The sequence below is a fragment of the Sphaerodactylus townsendi genome, linkage group LG05 (genome assembly GCF_021028975.2).
Source record: "Sphaerodactylus townsendi isolate TG3544 linkage group LG05, MPM_Stown_v2.3, whole genome shotgun sequence".
NCBI lineage: Eukaryota > Metazoa > Chordata > Lepidosauria > Squamata > Sphaerodactylidae > Sphaerodactylus > Sphaerodactylus townsendi.
Genome location: NC_059429.1, coordinates 43287269 through 43303761, shown reverse-complemented (window position 1 = coordinate 43303761; position 16493 = coordinate 43287269). Strand labels below are relative to the sequence as shown.

At 42.0% G+C, this 16493-nt stretch overlaps 1 protein-coding gene and 1 non-coding gene across 2 annotated transcripts; both read left to right on the top strand.

Moving 5' to 3' along the window:
- Positions 1–1985: 1985 nt before the first annotated feature.
- RPL5 (ribosomal protein L5) lies at positions 1986–13780 on the top strand. Its single transcript, XM_048496515.1, has 8 exons — positions 1986–2118; positions 4131–4200; positions 4301–4416; positions 7515–7649; positions 8539–8741; positions 9184–9361; positions 12770–12858; positions 13622–13780. The coding sequence occupies exons 1-8, from the start codon at positions 2116–2118 to the stop codon at positions 13719–13721; spliced, it is 894 nt and encodes a 297-aa protein (XP_048352472.1). The 5' UTR covers positions 1986–2115; the 3' UTR covers positions 13722–13780.
- On the top strand, positions 8981–9076 carry LOC125434074. The gene has a single exon (XR_007244717.1). It is a non-coding gene; the product is annotated as a small nucleolar RNA SNORD21 (small nucleolar RNA).
- Positions 13781–16493: the final 2713 nt, after the last annotated feature.

The following is a 16493-nucleotide window of genomic DNA, read 5'->3' as shown; positions in this document are numbered from 1 at the left end:
ATGGAAAGGATTACCTTATACTAAAAACCAAGACAGCACCATATAATAATGTGAATTTAAAAGGGAAAGAGGGATTCCATTTGACCACCCCAAAAGAAGAAGAAGAAGAAGAAGTAGCAGTAGCAGTAGCAGTAGCAGTAGCAGTAGCAGTTTGGATTTATATCCCCCCTTTCTCTCCTGTAGGAGACTCAAAGGGGCTTACAATCTCCTTGCCCTTCACCCCTAACAACAAACACCCTGTGAGGTGGGTGGGGCTGAGAGAGTTCCGAAAAGCTGTGACTAGCCCAAGGTCACCCAGCTGGTGTGTGTGGGAGTGCACAGGCTAATCTGAATTCCCCAGATAAGCCTCCACAACTCGAGCTGCAGAGCTGGGAATCAAACCCGGTTCCTCCAGATCAGAGTGCACCTGCTCTTAGTCACTACGCCACTGCTGCTTCCAAAAGGCTATGCTGGGGATCATTGGACCTGCATGAACATCTGTGTGGGTTGCGGACTGTGATGAGAAGGACAATTGCCACAGCAATGTGTGGCCGGGCCCCGCTAGTGTGATATAAAAGCCTTGCCTTTATATACACATTTCTGTTGTGCCACTGTTCCTTCTATTGAGGTTGGGCCTTGATTAATGTTCTGTGCTCAGGCTGCTTATTATGGGCTGTGTGTTTGTTGGGACGTTGACTGGCTCTCATGTGTTAGGAGGGCTTCTTTCAAATTGTCTGGTTTCTTTTACTGCTGAGTTTGCACTTTTCAGAATGACTGTTTACTGGATGCCAAGTGAAGCCCTTAAATACATGTTTTAGCCTGCACAGTCACATCTACAGTGGCTAGATAACTGGCAGCATCTCTTGGGATCAGGATCCAGCTGTATTCCCCCTGCTGCCACATCCATGCAGTACTGAGTTATCCCACTGGGTTTGGGTTCCTTTGTCCTTACATATTTTTTTTTTGGGGGGGGGGGTGTTGTTGTTCCCTTCAGTGATCGTGTTACCATAGTCCTGTATCTCTATGGGTTTTCATTGGAAAAAGATGGTTCAGGGGATTCTTGGCTTGAACTGAAAAGTCTGAGTGAGGGCACATGTACACACAGGGAGTAGTGCTTGAACATGTTTATTTCATTTATACCCCATCTTTCCCCCTTGTCCTCCATAGTTCTCTTGTCCTCCACTGTATCCCCTTGACAACCCTCTGAGGTAGACTAGACTGAAAGAATGTGACTGCCATATGGTCCCCAGCAAGCGTTTATGGCAGAGGCTCCCAAATCCTAACCACTACATTGACAATTCCTAAAGTATTCTAATCACTGAATTTAGCAAGACTATTAGAGGATGGATGCTGTTCCCTACATTTACTTTTGTGAATCAAAACTCACTCCATTAGTTGTGTATGCACACCTGTGTCTCCTTGGGGAGCGGCGTAGGACATGCATAAGAAACAAAGATAAATCTCTGGCATCGCCAGCAAAAGGGATCCTGTAGCCTGTGATGTTAAAAGATCTCTTCCTCTGGTTCTTGAGAAAGCTTGCCAGTCAGAATGGGCAACACTTGCTTTGACAGACTAGTGGCAGCTTCGAGTGTTTACAGAAGGTTAAGTTTTAATTGTTTGCTGTGTGTTGTTGTTCTATTTATGCCAATAAAGGCTTTGCTTTTAAGTGTTTACATGGAGAGCGAAGGAAGGTGGGGGTGTAAGTGGATGGATGAGTGAATAAATAAATCAGCAGGCTCTGGCTCAGGCACGATTACACCACAGTGATTTCGTTAGTCTTGGTTATTTGAAAGCTGCAGATTTAACGAGGAACGCGCCTATTTGCATTGAAGCTGCTTAAAACGAGACGCTGCTAGCTGGCAGAAGTCAGCTGTCCGCTAAAAGCAATGACGTCCAACCAGCCGCCCAGCAGGAGAGAATGCACCAACACGGATCGGCGGATCGCTCTCCTCCAAGCCTCTGCGGGGCAGCAGCCTCTTCCGGCAGAGCCTCTCTTGCGGATGGCCGTCTCGTTGTCAGGCAAGTGACGTGTCGCGCCTGCGCAGGGGTTGCGGCCTTTTCCTCCAGCTTTAAGTGCTGCAGACGTTTCGCTGAGCGGCCCTCGGCCTCAAGCGGAAGCGGATCGAACCGAGAACCATGGTCAGTACCGGGTCGAAACCGGCCGGGACGGGAAGAAAAGAGGCGGCTTGGCGTCTGGGCGCCGCTGCCGGCTTCTTAATGTCTCCAGCCGGTCGGATGCGGTCGGATTGGGAAGCGACTGGCTTGGCTGCGGAAGCCGCTTCCAGCGTGGCCTAATGGCTGCGCTGAGTGCTTGTAGCCACTGCTCTTGCAAGGAGAATGGCCGGCCACCTCCTCGCCCACGTGTTTATGCCCAGAGTTGGTTCTTGGACTTTGCCCGCTTCCGGACTCCTCTGTTGCTGCCCCTGTTCTTTCAATCCCAGCCCACCCCAAATAGGGCTCCCCTTGACATTTGGAGAAGCAGAGAGTGCAGGGCCTGAAAGTGGGGGTCTTGAGAGTGGCTCCAGTCGGGCACACAGGCCGGCAGCCTAGCTTGTCTTTGTGCTTTGGAAAGAGAGAGGTGGGTAGACGTAATGGGTGGGCTAAATTGGGCTTTCCCCGGCCTGAGGGCATTTCAGGCCCCTATTACTAAGGCCTTCTGTAGCCATGATGTCAATTATGTTAAATTTCTGTCACCTTTTAGAAAGTTCAGAAGGGTAGTTGTGTTGAGCTGTTTCAAGGAAAATAGAAAGGAGCGTTAAAAGACTTAATGGACGGATTTCTTGCAAGCCTATGAATGCTGACACTGTAAGACATCTTGGTTTTGGGGAGGAGTGAGAATTACACAGGTTTCTTGGTTTGCGGTCTTGTGACACGTAAAAGTTATGTGCTTTGCAATCTATTAAAAATTCACTTTGATGCCTATTCACACATTATATTTTTTAATGTATGCTTTCCTCAAAAATACAGAATGGTTTATGGAGGCTAATTACAAACACCCGATTGCAAAGTCAGAATTACAGAGGGGCTCATTGCTGAGTGTACCAGCTCATTGCTGGTAAAAGTTGGGTTTGCCACTATAGGATGTTCAAAAGTCTCTTGGAAATAGGCTTCAGCTGTCATGTCAAGATGGTTTGCTCTAGTGTGAATGTTGTTATGCTGTCTAGAAGTAAATGCAACACAAAGCTAACGCCAGCATGAATGTACTCAAATGAGATAGCCTACAAATGACAGCTGCAGGCTGGAAAGTGATATTCCTTACCTTCAAGCTACCTGCCTTACGTGGAAGGTAGAGTGTGTGATACTTTTCAGAAGCATGGAAGACACTTTATAGAATGGCAACCCCCGCCCCCCCGTCTTTTCTTCCAGTGGCTGAGCGCATAACTGATTTCTAGGCTGTTGATTTGTTATAGATTTCCCACCATTTGGTCCCTTGTGAGCTAGCATTAACTAATTACCTCATCCTTGACATCAGCGCTTTTGAGCTGTTCGGGGAGTTATGCTTGTGTTAGGAAAATGTGTTCCTGCAATAGAGGTTTATAAATACAGACAGCTCATTAAACGTTTATGGATTTTGGAGTACAAATATGTTGTTAACAAAAAAAATGGAAGTCTGGTTTGGCTCCATGTGAAATTCAGTGTTTTGGATTATTTCCAGTGTTGTAGCAGTGAATAGGTGTATCCAATTGAGCATATGAGTTTTAAGACCAAACGTCTAAAAAAATGTATTGTCGAAGGCTTTCACGGCTGGAATCACTAGGGCAGTGGTGGCGAACCTTTGGCACTCCAGATGTTATGGACTACAATTCCCATCAGCCTCTGCCAGCATGGACAATTGGCCATGCTGGCAGGGGCTGATGGGAATTGTAGTCCATAACATCTGGAGTGCCAAAGGTTCGCCACCACGGCACTAGGGTGTTGTGGGTTTTCCAGGTTGTAGGCCGTGTTCCAGTAGCATTCTCTCCTGACGTTTCGCCTGCCAGCCACAGATGCAGGCAGGTGAGAATGCTACTGGAACACGGCCATACAATCCGGAAAACCCACAACACCCTAGTCTAAAAAATGTCTGTATCAAAAGCTTTGTGTCACATTTAATTTTCCCTGTTCAGGAATATGGCTTTGATATTGACACTTTTGTGTTCTATCTGATCCAGGGGTTCGTCAAAGTTGTCAAGAATAAGGCCTACTTCAAGAGGTATCAAGTGAAATTCAGAAGAAGGAGAGGTATGGTTTGCATTTTGTTTTGCAAGCTCTTAGTCTATTTAACTAGATGAAGACCTGAATCTATAGTTCCTCAATATGCTCTGGTACCTTTGTCTTTCAGAGGGAAAAACTGATTATTATGCTCGGAAACGTTTGGTGATCCAAGACAAAAACAAGTACAACACTCCTAAATACAGGATGATTGTACGTGTCACCAACAGAGATATAATTTGCCAGGTAAGGTCACTGTTCTATCGTTCACCATCCTGTCATGGGCTGCATCAGTCTTCACATAAATGCTTTCCATGTAGGAGTTCTGTAAGACATGAAGCAGATTTTAGATGGTATTGGTAGCTGAAATGAAGGTCTCATCAATTATGTGTTTGAGGAACTACTGTCAGTGTTCTATCCACAATGAGACCTTTAGAGTAAGTCTAGGGAGTAAGTCCTGGCCCCTCGGCGATACGGCTGGCCTCCACACGGGCCAGAGCCTTTACGGCTCTGGCCCCGGCCTGGTGGAACGCTCTTCCTCCAACTGTCCGGGCCCTGCGGGACCTTGGCGAGTTCCGCAGGGCCTGTAAGACGGAGCTGTTCCGCCGGGCCTTTGGAGGAACCAGCCGTTGATGGTGCCCCCTCCCCGGCCCCCGACATCTGGGCCAGCTGCCATCTCAGACTCGCCACTCCTCCCTTTTTTAGAAGGGGGAGGGAATTTTTAGACTGGAATATAGGACGCCATCCCTTCCCCCTTTAGGAGAGGGGAGGGAACCATAATAGTAGACTGCTGAATGCCACCTATTTTACTGTAACTTATTATATTTATTAGAAATGTTTTATGGTCATCGCTGCTTTTAAATGTTTTTACTGCTTATATTGTTTCCTTTTATGCTGTACACCGGCCAGAGCCCCTCGGGGATGGGGCGGTATAAAAGTTCAAAAAATTAAATAAATAAATAAATAAATAAATAAATAAATAAATAAATAAATAAATAAATAAATAAAAATATATTGTTACTCTGATAAGCCAACACTGAGCTCTATGTTGTACTACTTATTTTCTGATGCAACTTAGACACTTTCTGTACTGATGTCAGATTGCTGGAGTTTCCTTGGCACATGATGTGATTGAAAAAAGTGTGCATAGTTTTCACTAGGGAAAAAAGAACTACCTGTCTTCAGAAAATGCTGAGGGAGCAGAGTCAGAATTAATCCTTTATAACTCTGCATAGCATCTTCTTGTTGCTCTTCGCATTCTGTTTCCATTTAAGAGAGATGTCTGAAAAACAAGCTAAGTGCACAGTCAGGAAATTGATTAGATATTGTCTTTTGCATTAGACTGTTGCAAAGGCTCCTGTTTGAAAGTTTAATCCACTAGTTATCACGGCCCTTAGGGCAATCCTGCGCAGTGAATAATAAGCCTGTTTCAAATCTGAAACTCAGTGCTCCAGTCAAATGAACCATGAAAGTTGTAGCTTTGTGAAAGGACTGATAGAGTCACTAACACAATTCTGTGTGGCTGTCCCAAACTGGGTCCCTGATAGCTTCTTTTGAAACCAAGAGCAGTTGGTTCATAGAGTATATGTCCCTTTACTGAGTTCATTACGGAGCTATAGGTGTGTTTTCAAGTGTCATTCTGAGTAACATGTTTAAGCTGGCGTAAGTGATTTCTGAAACGACAGGTTTTTCCATCCTCTATTGAGGTTGTGGTGTTGTATAATTATGCACACCTACTTGAGGAAGTCAGGAAGATATTTGCAAAATAGATATTTGAAAAACTGTAAACGTTACTTTTGGGGACTTGCGATCATTAAACTGCTTGTGCCAAGGATGATCTTGATTCGTTTGTGTTGTTTAACAAAATGTGCATTTTTGGCACATGTCTTATTATCTGGTTTAATTAGAACCACGAATGTCCCTGGTGGTGCCAGATCTGGAGTACAGACACAACATTATGCTTATCTTAAATGGGAGAGGGATGTCCTATATTATGTTGTGGCACAGAATTGTTCGAAGCAGTGCTTCTGTGCCTTCCGCAACTATGAGAAATGTTGCTGCCTGTCGAGCTGCACAGGAGACAGCTGAGTAACAGGCAGCATCTCCCTCTTTTCCTTAGTGTTGGAGAAATCAGGTGCAGCACTATTGCAGCTCCATGTGCTCATATCTGCACATGTCTACTGTCTGAGCTTTTGATCTTTAGTCTTAGGAGAGGCTGCATGTTCAATCTTCTGCAGAGCTGTGCTTTAACACATTAGAAACTGCCACAACGATAGCAGAAGGAAGCGGGAGCTGTCATGGCTGGGGAAAGGTAGATGCTCTTGCAATGTTGATGTGGGTGGGGCTGAGCAGATGAAGGATTTTGGCAAGGATTTTTGCTCAGTGATCACTCCCGTGCTTTGGGGTAGTTATGGTGGGATGCTTAAAATAAAGGATGAATAGAATATTCCAAAGAAGTCACTAAGATTTAGATTTTCCCCAAAATATCCTTCAGGCTGAATTTCAAAAACCCCAAACAGTGGGGTAGAAGGTGGTGATTCAGAATGGGCATAATCAAAAAGCAGGGAAGAGTAGTTATCAAATAGTGTTGAAAACTGATTTCAAGGCTACTTTGGGATCAGGGAAGCACAATATATATGTTTTTGTGGGAGGAGGGGTAACTATACTTTGGCTGATAATGGACTCTACTTAGTACTCAACTAAGATTAATCTCCAGTATCGTTAATATAGGGAGTACTACAGTTTTCCTTCACTCTGGACATTGTAAGGGATATACATTCCATTTGACATTGGAGCCACATTCAGTCAGCTATTGATTTTATCCATTTATCTGACCCCAGTCAGGCCCATGAAACCAGCCAAGCATTCTGCAGAGTTCTTTAGAAACACCTGGTCTGATAATTTCTGGAGAACTCAGAAGCTTGCACACTGTATTATTTTGGTTGGCCTTACTAAGAGGCATCACGTAACTTGTGTTTTGGGATTTTGCTGTGGACCATCATGGCTGCTTACTACTTTTGTCTACAAAATCAATTCCCAGTACTAACGGTACACACTGTCCACTGTAAGTCAGATTGCAGAAGTACAGAAAATGTGAGTCTCCTTATATTTACAAATCGCTGTGTTGATCCCTTGGTGAGAGGAACATTTTTTTTCCCTGAGTGGATTGACTGTGAATTTTTGGACTAACCTGAGGAATGATCGTTTGGTATAGGAATTGTGGTAACCTTTCTTTCAGCTAGGTGTGCTAGGTTTGGTGGGAAACCTCTTGCTTAGCAGGTAATACGGGGTTGAATATCACTGTGAATTGGGATTTGCAACACTAACAGTGCTTTTGTTGTCAGATCGCATATGCCAGAATTGAAGGTGACATGATTGTCTGTGCCGCATATGCTCACGAGCTGCCAAAGTACGGTGTGAAAGTAGGCTTGACCAACTATGCTGCTGCTTATTGCACGGGCCTGCTGCTGGCCCGCAGGGTATGTATCTGTTGAACCTCCGATGGGACGCAAAGTGGGATATGACGGTTAAACACAGTCTTGCTGATGTTAGCATTTTCATAATGCTGCCTTAGAGAAATGGAAGTTGAAAATAGATAGTTTCTGCCTTGTTAAATGCTGCCAAGTGTAAATACATTGCTTGTATGTATCAAGCCAGCACATTGTACAAATAAATTGACCAAGAAATAAACACTGTGTTAGTAGGGAAGGGTGCAAAACTTCACATTTAGAAATAGTTCCTGTTGCTGCAGTGTAGCAACTGCTAAATATTTCTCTGATAGTACAATCAGTTCTTAAAGCAAAAATGGGATTTGCTCAGTGGGAGGCTGCACTTCTCTGTAGCCCCTAAGATAGTATTCTTTCCTTGTAGTCCTTGGTGTTGTGTACCCTAGAGGGGAATTGTAGCAAGCTTCATTCGATGAACAGCTTAATACTGCCATACTGGCAGAGGGTGAGGCTCACTGAAAATGGTAAAAACTAGGTAGCCTCACAAGGTATATCCTATGCCTGTTTAACAATCTCCTGCTTCACTAATCACCACAAATTAGGGCTGGGAAATTTACAGGCAGTGGGGCACTCAAGAATCCTAAAATGTTTATGTTGTCACAAAGGATGTTTTTGATGCCCTGTATATGGCTACTTTCTAGAATATTTATTAGTTTCTGTAAAGGTGAACTTTCTTCCATGCTTGGATTCGAAAAACTTGGAGTTTGTTCTCGTTTTTCTTCCAACCAATCACAGTTGGCTGTTAAGAGAGGTTTTGATCTGCTTTCTTGTTGTGTCTCATGCAGTGTAGAAACTTTGCACTGAAACATCTATAGCTCTTTCTGCAAAGTCCCAGACTTGTTGGAAATAATTTCTTTTGCAGCTGCTGAACAAATTTGGCCTTGACAAGACCTATGAAGGCCAAGTTGAAGTAACTGGTGATGAATATAATGTGGAAAGTGTGGATGGTCAACCTGGTGCCTTTACGTGCTACTTGGATGCAGGTCTGGCTCGAACTACCACTGGGAACAAGGTCTTTGGGGCTCTCAAAGGAGCTGTGGATGGTGGCCTGTCAATCCCACACAGGTAGTCTTTTTCCGTTGTTCAGATAACACCTCAGGGAAGTGCAAGTCTCCGTTTATCCAGTTTAGTTAAAAACCTATTTGTAGAACTTGCTTATAGATGCAGTTTGGTGCCATAAAGTCTTGAGTCTGGTTGTATTCTGTAAGAGCTGTACACTTTGGTAAAAAAAAAAAGCCAGAATACAGGCATAAAGTGTAGGGCTGCATAAATAGTCTACCCTTTTGTTTCTCTTTAACTCGGCTACTGTGTGATGATATCCCACTGCCTGAGCATGCTGTAGTTGGTCCTTGGTATGTGTATGATGGATGTTGGTGTTTCAAGACGGGACTGATGGTGGCTGAGGCTTGTGATCCAAGCTGTTAGCTTGGGGGAAAAGTAGGAGATGGCTGTTCTCTACAGTCTCTTCCCACAATTTACTGAAGCTTTCTCCACTTCCCCTTCACAGTACCAAGCGTTTCCCTGGCTATGACTCAGAGAGCAAAGAATTTAACGCAGAGGTCCACCGCAAGCACATCATGGGCCAGAACGTTGCAGATTATATGCGTTATTTGATGGAAGAGGACGAAGATGCATATAAAAAACAGTTCTCCAAATATGTAAAGAACAACGTGACGCCCGACATGGTAAGATGTTCATTAATTGTGGGTGGAATTCAAAACAGGTCCTAGTTAGAATCTGTATTGTATAAGAAAACGTAAATGAGTGATCTCTGTGGCTCATTAAGAACTGAGGTCAGGTATCTATGTTCCAAGTCTGTATTCATATTTGTTAATTTATTGTAAAAATTCTGCCCCTGGATGCTATTAATGCTAAAATTGCAACATTCAGCACAGCCTGTTAAGTAAGTATATGGTCCCTTGGTGGGCACTGGGTGAACATCACTCCATTTGCCCACCAGTTTCCTGATGTGTAAATTCCTCCTTCCTGCAACATCTTAGACTCTCTCTTAAATTGTATTTTGTGCTGTTAGCAAAGGCCCTAGTTGTTTCTTTACATACTTAATCCTCATATTTCTGCCCTCATCAGGACCACCATGGTGGCTAACAATTTCAAGACATATGTAATAAAAACACTTAATGAAAGTAATTTAAACAAAACACATTATTAAAACCTAATCTAACCTACATGAATAAAACTATAAAAGTCAGAAATTAAAACATAGAGCAGGAAGAAGGAATCACTGAGGGAACATGAAACTAAAGTTTTCACCCACTGCCAGAAAGTGGTGACGGAAGGGGACAGACAGTCTCCCTTGAGAGAAAGTTTCAGAGTTTTAGTGCCATTCTTGAGAAGGCCTTCACCCTCCTGGGTTTGCTTCCCTTCATTTCAGAAGGCTCCTCAGAAGATGACTGTAGTGGTCAGGTAAGTTCTCAGCACCTCTGTTGCTAAACCTCTCTCATCTAATAATAGGAACACAAAAGGTTTTCACTGTTAACAAAGGAAAATCCCTTTGTTAACAATATGGAAGACAATTGACGAAAAATACTAAAATGCACGTCACATGTTGCAGCAAAAACTGCTTTACAAGCAGTCAGGAAATTGATGACAATTTAGAGGTATATTTGCAAGCAGTGTGATGATCTCACCAATTTACTGTTCATTGCACTGGAGGAACCAAGCCCAAATCCAGCCTTGCTAGTAGCCTTGGAGGAAGGAAGTACTAGCAGTTGATCATAGTATTTGTATGCGGCATTGATACAGAAGTGCAAAGCTTATTAAGCTAGCCAGACACTTCAGCTAACAGTTGCTGGGACAATTAAAATGTGTAGTTAAGATTCTTTCATTCTTCAGGAGAAAATGTATGATAGTTGTTGGGCCACATTTTTTTCTGCAGTTGGCAGCTGCAGCGTTCCTGTTCCCCTGATCTGTGCCTCCATTCTCAGTATATAAAGAGGATGGAGCAATGGGGAAATCGGGAGCGTCTCTTTTTTTCTGGACATTAAGTGACAGCTGACTTGTAGTGAAATTGTCTTTTTTTTTCCAAGGCAAGAAACATTCAGAGCTGGTTTGTAATTGCCTGCTTCTGTGTCACAACCCTGGTATTCCTTGGAGGTCTTCCATCCAAATACTTGTCAGGGTAAAAACTGAGTGTGTTAGACTGGTGCAAAATAATCCAGCAAGCTTCCCTGGTGCGAATGGGGATTTGAACATGGATTTCCCAAGCCCTAGTATAACACCTTAATTACTACACCACACTGGCTCTCCACCGCCCTGAGCCCTTTGGGGGAGGGCGGTTTATAAATATAATAATAATAATAATAATAATAATAATAATAATAATAATAATAATAATAATAATAATAATACTGTTGGCCAAATTGGTTATTACACTCTTGATAATGGTCCAAACAAAAAGCAAAAGTAATTAGAACTGCTAGTTCCTCAGCTTCCTTAATTACACAATTCTTTTACACCAAAGGTAACCAAATTGTTCCAGCTGCTGTAAGAATATTTGAAGCAAAAATAATTTCATCCCTTCTGTATGGTTCGCAACTTTGGCTACAGGAGTTTGACTCTAATATTGAGAAAATACAGTCCTCCTTTTACAGGAAAATCTTGGGTGTTCCAAAATGTGTCCCAAATAGGGTGATCTATGCAGAACTGGGTATACACTCTATTGAAACGAAAGCTTGGATTATGCTTTTTAAATTTTGGCTAAAAATATTCTTTAGGGTAAAGGAAAGTTCGTTATTCTCCTATTTTAAATCTGACCGACTGAGCATATCCTGGTTGTTCCATATCGAATCCAAAATAAGAACTCTAGGATTCTCTTTGGAATTTCCCGAACCTCTTAGCGAGGAATATATATTTAGATTGCTCAGCCAAAGACTGGTTGATATGGAATTTCAGTCCCTTCACCCAGTACAACCTGCAGTATGCTCTCCAGACTTTCTAAACCTACCCATACTACATGGGAAGATAGCAAAATACCTCTGTAGTCTCGACAGTCCATCTCGTCGCAGAGCATTTATGCTTGCCAGAGTAAATCCCTTTCCTTCCAAAGTTACAATCGGGAGATTTCAAGGTGTTTTATTTGCTGACAGACGATGCCCATGCTCTGTAAATGCCGTGGATACAATACAGCCTATCCTCCTAGAATGTCAGCTTCACCCTGCACTACGTAGTCACTATATAACCCCGATTATCAAAGATAAAACAAATTTGCCTTCGGCTTATGTAGTGAAGTATTTACTCAGTGATGCATCTTCTGAGATAACCTTTAGGGTCGCTACATATCTAGCGGAAGTAATATCTCAAAGACGGTACTAAAATGTGTCCCTCGATGTATTAAATCATCTAAATTACATTGATTTAATGTCTGAGGCTCATGAGAAGTTGTTTATATCAGCTTTAATTAACATATGGATATCACAATAGGTCTCCAGAAAGTTTGTGTATAATTTATCCTAACTTAGTGTATTGGATGCCTTGTTGTATTGTTGTTTATGAAACGCACATACTGTATGTAGAATTATTTATGCCTAATAAAGGTTTACTGTACTACTACTACTATTACTACTACTACTACTACTACTACTACTACTAATAATAATAATAATAATAATAATAATAATAATACTGTTGGCCAAATTGGTTATTACACTCTTGATAACTTTGCTGCTGCAGTGGTGGGTTATGCAGATTGGCTTCAGATCGTGACTTCAGGCTATTTCACACTTTATTTGGTTTATCAATGAAAATTTAATCCTGGCTCTTCAGTTGGCATACATTTGTGATGCCTGTGTTGGTAAATTAAAAAACTGCCTTTCCTTTTTAACATGTATGAAAGGTCTTCTAGCTTCAGGCCTGTGGTATATTGAAAAAGTTGGAGGAAAATCCAGCATGCTGATTATTCTGCACTGCATTATTCTTGGATTGGTTCTGCACCCTGTTTTTGAATACATTTGAAGTGGGTTGGTGAGGAAAGATTATCTCTTGAGTTTACTATAAAAGCTTTCTGTCCAGAAATCCATTACATTTTCTATAACACAGACTTGCTAAATGATTTGCACATGTTACGGTGTTTTCAGATGGAAGAAATGTATAAAAAAGCCCATGCTGGAATACGCGAGAATCCAGTCCATGAAAAGAAACCCAAGAGAGAAGTCAAAAAGAAAAGGTACGATGGATTCCGCACACACATGTGCAGAAGAGGTCCCTGTGCAATAGAGAGCAATAGTGGTGATCTGTGGACCACTCCTTCTCAGTGTCTAAAACAGAGAGTAACATAAGGGATCTGGCATTTTTTAGTTATTACTGGAAAGTGCATTTAACAGATGTTACTTGAAAAGCATCTATTCTGTTACCTTGCATGTTTCTCTGATATACACTAATTCATAAGTACAGCAATAGGAAGTGTCTTGGGCGTCATGCTGACACAGTATCTTACAAATGGCTAACAGTGGCCTCCGCTCCTACTGCGTTTGGTATCCTCAGACCATTCAGCATCTTTTGCAGTACAAATGTAGTCATATAGTTTATGAATGTATGATTTGCTTAGGGAAAGGGGAGTGAGTATCGTCTTGCGATACTTGGTTGAAATATTTGCCCTTCTCTAAAATGTCAAGCACAGGTAGAATTTGTGTATGGAAGGCAGCAGACTGTATTTTCATAATCCGCTTCTTTTGGAGATTACGTTGATGAAACCTACAGTGTTGTTGGTTTAACTTTAGCATGTAGTACCTTGTAAATTGAACTGCTCCAGACTGCCCTGTGTAAGTAATTGTGAGCACTGGTGCTGCATGGATTTGGATGGCAATGTGGGTTCTCTTAGAGAACGGTGCTTTGGCACCCAACAAATTGAATTGTTAGAGTGACAGTAGCTCACACTTGTCAGGTTTATTTTACTGATTGGCAATAACACCAAACTCTTTGCTGCACAGGTGGAACCGTCCCAAATTGTCTCTTGCCCAGAAGAAAGATCGGGTGGCTCAAAAGAAGGCCAGCTTCCTTAGGGCCCAGGAACGTGCTGCCGATAGCTAAGATTTGTTCCATAACTTTCTGTGAAGATTTTGGAAAAAACAATAAATTTATTAAACCAATTTTGTTTATGTTGATTTACTGACATGGAACCCTAGCTTCTTTAAACAAATCGGGGAACATGTGCTGGTTTGCCTGCCTTTGCCTCTTCATTCTTGTATATAAAAATTTACAGATGAGAACATGGAATTAATTTTGTTGCAGCAGCTGTCCTTATTAAACATTTGAAACCCTTCTAAGTAACACAAGATCAGCACCCTGTCAGTGGGGCAGAGGCTGCTCAATGTTATCTACAACTGGTTTATATAAGCAGACTTGCTGTATTGAATGTTGAGCATCCATTTAAGTCTTCCTTTTATAAGCATCTCTTCCTATTTATAAGCATCTCTGATGTTCATCTCTAGTTATGAAGCCATCGCTTTAATTTTCCTTTTTTTGCTACTTTTTATAGTAAAGCGGCTGATGAATGACAAGAGCTGTGACAAGTTAGCCACTTAAAAAAAATAAAGACCCTGTCCATTCCCATTTTAGCACTTTTCCACATCTTCTCTGTCCCCAAATGTGAGGCAGCATGGCTGCTACCTTGAGCAGCTCTTACAGCTTTTCACTTCCTACCATCTAAAAGCCCTATCCGTTGTCTCTGTTACAACTCACCAACCCCAAAATCCCCCATTCCCCCATTTAAGCATAAGCATTTAAGCATAAACTTCCTCGTACCACTAGCACTGCTAATTTTCAGGTAAAGGTGGGATTGGCTCATGTCTGCAGGAGCAGCTGTGTGGGCACTGCACCTTCACATGGGCTGTGTTATTTTTTAACCCCTGAAAGTGGTTTCATAATTAGCGCTGAGTATTCTGCATTGGTGGCACTAAAGCAGCCCGAGTCATTATTATTCCACAGTCCTGACTTAGAACAGCTTTGTTCAAATTTTTATACCATCCACACAAAATGGCATTTAGCCTTAGAGAGCAGCAAAGTATTCAGTGAAGTTCCAGCATGTTCCCTCCTCCAGCAGCCCCAAACTGCAAGAAATATGAAATGCAAACCAAGCAGGAGGTGTATTATAGGGAGGGGCAGATCCAAGGACAGAGCAATCAAAGTCTTCATCACCCCTGGGTGACCTCATGGCATTGTTCTGCACTGTCCAGTAGGCATTGAGAGGCAGAAAGCATGTCATCCTTGTTGTCCATGTAAGCTGATCCTTCCACAAAGCAGCAGTACGGGGAGTTTTGTCACCCAGCTGAGGGTGCTGACCCAAAGGGTTGAAGACCATTTATGCTGAGGATGTATTGATAAATTGTTGTAAGAATCTACAACCTACATCCTACAAATGCAGTGGAAATTCTATGCCAAGTGCTGGAATGGCTATGTAAGTTTGTTTCCTTTTCTGTGCTGTTCTGTATAGTGGTTGTAGCTATCTGCTCTTGCTTTCCATTAACACTTTAGCTAATATATATTTTCATAGAGATGGGAAATGCAAAATAAGTCTTGGGGAAAATACTCCAAAGCTATAACTGAAAGGTGCCTCCCCCCTAAATAAAAACACCAAAAAGAATGTGCCAGTATAAGAAGGTCTTGAACAAAAGCCCATTTTGTACATGGTACATACATGAACGCAAGAACAGTACTACTAGACTTGGTATATTTCATACACAACAGTTGGTTCCTTCCAGAATTATACTATCTGTCTATCTATTCCACTTGTTATATCACCTACCCCCAAAGGGCTCTGGGTGGGGGTACAGAAAATAAAATGATTAAAACCACCACAATCTAATAAAATCAAAATACAGTATCCTCACACACAAACCCCCCCCAAAAAACCACTTAACTTGGGAGGGGACTGGGCACAGCATATAGCGGCCAATAATGATGGTATATGGGGGGGGGGGGGATGGCGTGGTTGAGTTTTTTAAAGGTAGCCACTTACTGTGGCAGTTTAGTTAATTTTCCTAGCCACATATTCTAATGTCCTGAATCTCTTAACTTTCTCTGGGCTGCTTTTTGCCCTAGTATGGTAAAGAGTCAGTAAAAGTACAAACCATCTGGGACCTGGATGCATGCACAGGCAACACGGGTCTGGCTAGAACTAAGGTGTCATGTAGCACCTCCTCTGTCAAAAATGTCTTTATTACACATTTTAAAAAGTGAAATGAAGGTGACAGAACAGGTGAAATTCACAATTCTAACAAACTTTATCTAAATACATAATTTGAGTGAGGACATTGCAAATTGGCATCAAATTCAGAATTGAACAAAGGGATGATTGAGCATCCATGCTTACGCTACAGTCTACTGCACCACCCTAATGGAGATTCCCTCTGGAATGACAGTTTAATTAGGCTCCTATGTTTTCCTCAATGGACTTATATAAGCTGAGTATATGCAATTATACCACAGCATGTTATACTAGGGGAAAGTATTGTCTAAATGTTAAAATAAAGTCTGACATTTGAAGTATATCAAGTTGTATTTACAGTACCATAAGTGTTAAGTAATATTCTATTTAAAAAAAACCAAGAGGGATTAATTTTTAAGAAGTATATGATTTAGTAAGAGCAATTTCTCACTAACAGTACTGTAAACCTCAGCCTCAGTTTGTAAAAATCAGAAGTAAGTGGATAATACTGCCCATCTAGTATAGATGGCCCATGGACTTTATCTTGAAATGCACCTCACCTAACCCTCTTAACAAAATTTTTTTGATGTTCTAATTCCTTGCCATTGTATCATAAAACTGGGGCATTATGTAGACTTAATGACAAAAAGATTGTA